This window comes from Protomyctophum bolini, assembly GCF_963924005.1.
Source record: "Protomyctophum bolini genome assembly, chromosome: 10".
In the NCBI taxonomy this organism is placed as follows: domain Eukaryota; kingdom Metazoa; phylum Chordata; class Actinopteri; order Myctophiformes; family Myctophidae; genus Protomyctophum; species Protomyctophum bolini.
Genome location: NC_137871.1, coordinates 41,675,026 through 41,682,627, shown reverse-complemented (window position 1 = coordinate 41,682,627; position 7,602 = coordinate 41,675,026). Strand labels below are relative to the sequence as shown.

General features: G+C 46.2%; 1 protein-coding gene across 1 annotated transcript; it reads right to left on the bottom strand.

Annotated features, from left to right (window-relative positions):
- Positions 1–1,614: 1,614 nt before the first annotated feature.
- dnd1 (DND microRNA-mediated repression inhibitor 1) lies at positions 1,615–6,772 on the bottom strand (the record flags this gene model as incomplete). The annotated part of the gene is made up of 4 exons (XM_080773504.1): positions 1,615–2,195; positions 4,867–4,999; positions 5,271–5,602; positions 6,658–6,772. The coding sequence occupies 4 exons, from the start codon at positions 6,770–6,772 to the stop codon at positions 1,615–1,617; spliced, it is 1,161 nt and encodes a 386-aa protein (XP_080629630.1).
- Positions 6,773–7,602: the final 830 nt, after the last annotated feature.

Below are 7,602 nucleotides of genomic sequence, written 5' to 3'. Positions count from 1 at the left end.
CAGATTATTTTGCTTCATAGAGCAACAAATTAAATATTCTGTGCTTCATACAGCAACAAACTCAAATGATAACTAAACCGATTAGATAATGTGCTTCTTACAGCATAATACAAACTCAAATGATACTAAACTTATTCCAGATAATTTGCTTCATGCAGCATAATACAAACTCAAATGATACTAAACTTATTCCAGATGTGCTTCTTGCAGCATAATACAAACTCAAATGATACTAAACTTATTCCAGATAATGTGCTTCTTGCAGCATAATACAAACTCAAATGATACTAAACTTATTCCAGATAATGTGCTTCATACAGCAACTCAAATCGTATGTGTTAAATGGATTGCATAATTGACTTGATTTTGTTTGCAGAATACTGAGGTGTTGATCATGCAACACCAGTCAAGCTGTATAATACTGATAGTAAAAATTTAGCAATTTGTTTGCAATAAAAGTAATGAGGTACAATATAGTAGTTAGTAGTATTTGACCATGTCTGTACTTAAACGTTACTGTAGAACTGCAGTACTATCACCCTTTTGTTTGAATTCAGTCACAGAAGCACCGATTTCACTCCGACGCATCATTCAAATTGGTCTTGGTGTTGGAAGTCACTCACAATTCTGTGTGGTTCAAGATGTTATCATTTAAATCATCCTCAAGTTGGACTGTGTGAAAGTCATTCACCATTCTAAGTGGTTCAAGATCAAGGGCTGTATTTTGCGTGTCTTAAGAACCAGGTCTTATTCCCCAACTTGAGTAAACTAAAGACCTGGAGGCGTGGTCAATGCTCTGTGGCCACTCAGAATAGCCAAATGGCATTGATCACGCCTCCAGGTCTTTAGTTTACTCAAGTTAGGGAATAAGACCTGGTACTTAACCCATTCTGACCGGGCACCCATTTTGGTGTTGGCATCATGTTATGCTTTAGCTATTGAAAAATAGCAGATCTACAAGCTCATATCGCACCACCGAGTGGCGCGATACGAGCTTGTAGGTCTGCTATTTTTTGAAAAATCGAAGAACGACTGACATTTTTAGAATCTGATCTCAGGTCAGAATGGGTAAATCAGACCAGTGTGTCCCCAGTGGAAACCTCGTATGAATCTGATCTCAGGTCAGAATGGGTTAAAGACACGCAAAATACAGCCCTTTGTGTGCTAGACGAAAGCGTTGCCAACCACCATGACTCCTCAAATCCACCCAATAAATGAGACGGAAAAAGAAAACAAAAGATCTTCATCATTTACTTAAAATGAGAAAAACTTAGCACTTAGAATACGGTAATAAAAAAGCATGCATAAAAACATAAAACTTCAAACAGGACAACTTATCTTTTTTTTTTCATAAGCGCCAACAATTATAAAAGCGAACATGCATATAAATCCACAAACAGGTAAAACACAACAACATACAAAATAGAAATCCACAAAACTGCGTCATCTCCACCTCTCCTCCGGGAAAACATTGTTAAAGGTTATTACATAGCTGAGGTAGACGTATTGTGTCTAAACAATATCCGAACAAAATGATTTTTTTATGAAAGTTGTCGCAAGTTATTTCAGGGTGTGCTAGCCGGTCGGCTCAGTGAAACAGACGTAGCGGTGAAGTCAGGCCAGGTAAAAGGCTCCGAGCACCTGCTTGGCGACGGCACAGCGAGCATCCTCTACTGTGTCGGCGGCGCTCGGGCCCGGCAGGGTCATGACGGTGCCGGTGAAGGGCCCGGCGTGGCCGGGGACGTGCACGGTGTAGGTGAAGTGGAGGAAGCCGTCGGGCCCCGAGGCGCTGTACTGGATGTCGTAGCGCGGCGGCCCGATCCCGTACAGCTCGCACACCCTGCCGAGGAGGACCGTCTGGGACGGTAACGGTATGGCGATCGCCGCGATGCCCTGGCAGAGGCTGTCGATGGAGCAGCAGGAACTGGGGCGGCGCTCCCGGGACACCGCCGGGGGCGGGGCCACGGGCCCCCCCACCGCCTTGGAGAAGACCTGCTGCTGCGGCGCCGACTGGGAGCGGAGGAGGCGCGGGGGCAGCGGGGTCGAGGCGCGGGACTCGCCGGTCGAGGGTTTGTTGGCGGGCGTCGCCAGGAGGCCCCGGGGCGCTTTGTGCGAGGCCACGGATCCCTGGCCGCCGGGCGCGGCCGCCGAATGCCACTTGACGGAAATGGTCACGTTGTAGATCTTCTTGAAAGCTGCAAGGGGACGTGAAGAGGAGAAGAATTTAAATAATAAATAATAAATCAGATCAGGATAACAATGAGGAGAGAAAACTAATGCAGGATAAACAAACAAAAAAGTGAAGAAACAAACATTTGCAGGTACATTTGCTAATGGAATATTACAGATACTGAATATATAGTTGTTCAGAAATATATCCTAGGGTTTCCAGAGCTAAAAACACTTTTGAGTTATAGTATACTTTAGAACAGCAGGGGTCCATTTCATTCAGAATGAACACGCACTACAGATTTGGGTTCCCAGAGATGAAGAAGTTTATCAAATGGGGCTCTATGGCCTAACTAATGTTAAACGGGGAGTCCCCGAAAAAAGAAGAAAAATAAGGTTGAGAACCACTGCTTTGTAATACCACCACATAATGGGCCTGATTCACAACGGCGTTTACGGTGATAACATGACGTGAAGCTAGCGGAAAGGCATTTACGTGGATTTCCCACATTAATTTGGAATTCATGGAAATGGCCGTGAACTTGACGCTCACGTACGTTGGTCGGAAACTCCGTCAATTCCCACGGGACGTCTTTAGGTGGCGGAGACGGCCCAGACGGGAGACATTTGCGGAAGCATACACGTGAGATTTATTCAGAAGGCTTTAGTCTTCATGCTGAATCAATAAATTGTTCCCAAATCTCAGATAAAATATGTAGGCATGTGTCCCCATGACATATTGGTCGATCAGCACAAAATAAATGATAGCCTATATAATAAAAGCTGAGTGCACTTGTATGCCTAAATGCATGCATTTCCCCATACAGAAACTGCCCCTGCAAGCCCGACACCTTTTTATTTATTCATTAGGATATTACTATAGCATGCGCGATTGCGCTTCTCACTTGACAGCTTTCTACTCGCAGTGCAACGGTTGTGAGCTTGTAGATCGGCTCTCGCGCATGTTAAAAAACAAACTCACAATTATAATAAGAACACATAGGCTTATCTGCATTCTGCACTACGAATCCAACATTGTTTAGTGTAGTAATGCCTGCAGTAGGCGGCAGGCCTATTGAAATTGTTTTGTTACGGAGCTCCGTGAGTCAGTTGACTGTCGGTCGGTGTGTGTGTGTGTGTGTGTGTGGGGTGGGGGGGGGGGGGGGCAGACAGCAGCGTGCTGCCGATCCGATTCACATTGGAAAATGAATGGGCTATATAGCCCTGTATAAAAAATAGAAGACCACATTAGCCTGGGAGGCGGCCTTTTTTCCGACAGCATTCTAGCCGACGGGGCAACGGTCCGCTCCGCAGCTCCACATGCGCTGCTCCCGTGCTTGCAAATATGAAGGACAGACTTTATAATCATGTATTGATATTGATCACATGCATGGATGCCACACACAGAATAGTTTAACTCACTGGCTAAACTCACTGGATTATAATTTCTTAAATTCTTCAGACAAGAGGATCCCAATTATTCACTTATGAATGTATAGGCTTGTACTGTTCTTTATCGCGCAAGCCATGCCCCCCTCCCTCTCTCCTCTCTCTCTCTCTCTCTCTCTCTCAAAAGACGACTTTTGCATTGACATATATCCGATATTTTAAATATCGGATAGGATAGCCTATGTTTTACCTCTGACTGCAAAGTGCAAAGGTATGAGTGCAGCACCCGCCTTGGTCCCGAACTTAATTAAATAAATTATAATTATATTGTTTCAGCAGCGGAGCACGCACCGTTGTGGACATATTAATAGAGTGCGGGCTATATTCATGCATTGACCGCGGCTGTGAAGCCGCATAGTCTGCGGCTGCAAAGCCTTTTTTCTTTTTTTGACAGACCAAACTGCTGTCTGCTGAGTCATGCTTGAAGCCTTTTATGGTGCGATATGGGGCGTGGATCAATGCAAATGAGGTTGTCGGGTGCTTTTCCGATCACTTTGCACCCACTGCATTCAGTATGACATACACCTGCGATACGCCAGCGCACCTGTGGTACACACCGCTCTCTGAATAACACGTCATCTCAACGTAGCTTGATCGGACGGATAAATACGATATCTGTTTCCGCCACAGTGTAACGGTGGCGGATTTCTTTTTAATGAATCAGGCCCATAGGCTCTATAGTATAGGCTGCAGAAAGTCGCAGGTTTGCTTCCCAAGCCTGACAACAATTGTTGCTGCATGTCACTCCCCTTTTTCCTGTCTTTCACTATTGTGTACTATCAAACCCATTAAGCATGTGTGCAACATGACAGTATTGTACAGTAACAACTAAAGTATCTTTAATGTTTATGTTGTACTATTACTACGAAACACTTAAAAGGGATTTAAGATCATTAAAGCTGGGCTGTTGCCCCGAGTCCAATGCATTTCTGCCTACTTCCGGTCCAGGACTTGTCCCCCAAGCTCAATATTAGTCTATGCAGGGGCCATTGGACTGAAGCCCCATGAAGTGAACGCAGTTTGCGTAACTGTCTATATCTAAGGGATTCATACTCCTATTTTACCGCTGTTTCGGCGCTGTAGTGCCGAAAAGATTTCGGATCGTCAGAAAATTTCAGTAGCACCGAAGAGACGACTTTAGCACGGTACCCGCCCCCCCCCCGAACCTCAAATGACGTCACATTGTAGGCTCTGCAGAGCTCTAAAATAGGAGTATGAATCGGCCCTAAGGCTGTGGGTCCAACCTACCTTCCACCAGGACCTTCTTGGCCATGGAGGCGGTGTGGTGAGAGGAGTATGCCACCAGAGCAGACATGCCCTGTATGCCAGGCCCCGTCTTCAGAGTCACACACTCTGCGCCTTCGCTCAGACCGCGCAGCACCTTGGGGAGGAAGGGACAATCATACTTTATAATATCCATGTTGTTGTTGTTGTTTTCACCTTTATTTTATTTTTTTAATGGAGGGACAGACAGTAGGCTGACAGGAAATGGGGAGTGAGATTGGGGGCGGGGGGGGGGGGGGGGGGGAGACATGCAGTAAAGGCCGTCGGGATCGGGAGTCGAACCCGCGGCACACTGCCACTGACATAGAAACACAGGTTTTTCAGACATTGTCTTAAATCAATCAATAGAAAAAGCATTAACAGCCCACCTTCAGCAGGTCCTCTCTCCCCATGCCGACGGGGAAGGGCTCCAGACAGAGGTGTCTCTTCTCGGTGCTGCGGCGCACGCTGAGGCGCACGCCGCTGCTCTCCTCCAGCACGTGGCCGTGCAGCGACTGGACGGCGGCCGAGGCCAGCGCCGGCGTGCTGTACTTGGCGTAGGCGAAGCCGCGGTTCTGCCCGCTGAAGTTCATCATGAGGCGGAACTCCCACAGCGGCCCCACCGAGGCGAACAGCGGGATGAGCACGTCCTCGTAGGCGTCACGCGGGATGTGGCTGATGAACACCTCGCAGCCGCCGCACGGGGACGGGCCCTTCCACCCTGAAACCACACCAAGATGAATGCATTAGTTACCAACACATCACAGCCACGGCGCAGGGCCCTTCCACCCTGAAACCACACCAAGATGAATGCATTAGTTACCAACACATCACAGCCTAAAACCACACCAAGACTAATGCATTAGTTACCAACACATCACAGCCGCAACACGGGGCCGGGCCCTTCCACCCTGAAACCACACCAAGATGAATGCAGTTAGTTACTAACACCTCACAGCCACGGCTAGGGGCCGTGCCCTTCCACCCTGAAACCACACCAAGATGAATGCATTAGTTACCAACACATCACAGCCACGGCATGGGGCCCTTCCACCCTGAAACCACACCAAGATGAATGCATTAGTTACTGAAACCACACCAAGACTAATGCATTAGTTACTAACACCTCACAGCCGCAACATGGGGCCCTTCCAGCCTGAAACCACACCAAGATGAATGCATTAGTTACTAACACGACACAGGGCCAGGCCGTTCCAGCCTGTAAATGGTACATTTATATAGCACTTTTATCCAAAGCGCTTTACATAAGATTGTGCATTACATTACATTCACACAAATTAATTTGTACACTCTCAGAGTTACAGACCCATAAGGGTCCATTTGGTTCCAAACTATCATTTATCTGGGGACCCCACTTTGGGAACCACTGCTCTAGTGCAAAAAAAAAAAAAAAGGATTTACAACTACAAGCTCACAGCGCATCGCAACACGTGATATGATGCAGTATTTATTGCCATGTCCCGTTATGACGACATGCACAGAATTGGGATATGCTAGGGGGGTTCAATTGGTAATAAGGTCTACAGTACAGTATGGTTCTCAAGGTGGGGTGTGTCCGTCAGGGGACCTTGAGGCCCCACAGTTTCCCCAGGTCCCACAGTTTAAAATGTTTATATTTTATATAAAACACAAATTATATTTTTAACATATTCTATACTTTAATACATTTTCAAAACATTTGGACAAACATTGATATTTCCAGATAGCGGTCTAGTTTCACAGACAAATCTGCCTGTGTGTCTGTGTGTGTGTTACCTTGGGGCGGCCCTCCATATCTCCTCTGGCCGTTGACTTGGGTCAGCTTCAGGTTGGTCATCTGCAACCACATCTCCAGAGCCTTCTTACGTTCAGGGTTCACCACCACCTTCATAGTTACACCGTAGGTCTTAGTTTGGAAACAAAACGAACAAACAAAACAAACGTGAAAACATTAACGGTTTATAACCACTTCCAACCAGACCGCTGAGCCAGGCTAGTCTCCTCACGACGCGTACTGGGCTTTTTTTTTAGGGTGAAAAAAATATATATGAAGGACTCAAGGAGCCTAATTAGTTCATTTGCCACAGCTGCTGAGTCTCCGACATTTTTCTGATTCCGTAAACGCGAACACATTCACTGTTCACACAACATAAACTTGTTTAAACTATAACTAAAGTGCAACCCTTGGCTAAAACTAGACTTCTATGCTATAAATCCTATTCCTATAAACATGAACATGGAACATGACTGTCATGATTATCATGCGTCATGTGAAGCATGGCTGCCAAGAGTTTAGTTTAATTAACCTAGCATGTCTGCACGCGCAGCCGTTTGGGTAAACGTCTGGGCCTTATTGTTGCGAAGATTTTATGTTGGAGACTTGGCTGTACTGTATAAAATCAACACAATTGTCGACTATGTAAAACAATGTACTCTTAATTAAGTGAACAAGTGCAACGCTTGGCTTGTATTGACTTTTTTTTAAGGCCTGCGAGAGTTGAGTTAAGCAACGCAGCAGGTTTGCCAACCCATTACGCAGCGGTTCGTGTAACGTTCTGGGCCATGCTGTGGGTCAGGTGGGAACTAAACGAGCAGAGACGGTGATTTTCACTCCCAACCGCGAAGGGAATTAATTGCAAAATAAATGAAAAACAACTAAATCAACAGCATCTTTTTGTTTAGCTACCTGTTGCTGGTGGTGCGTCCGCTCCACATCCATCA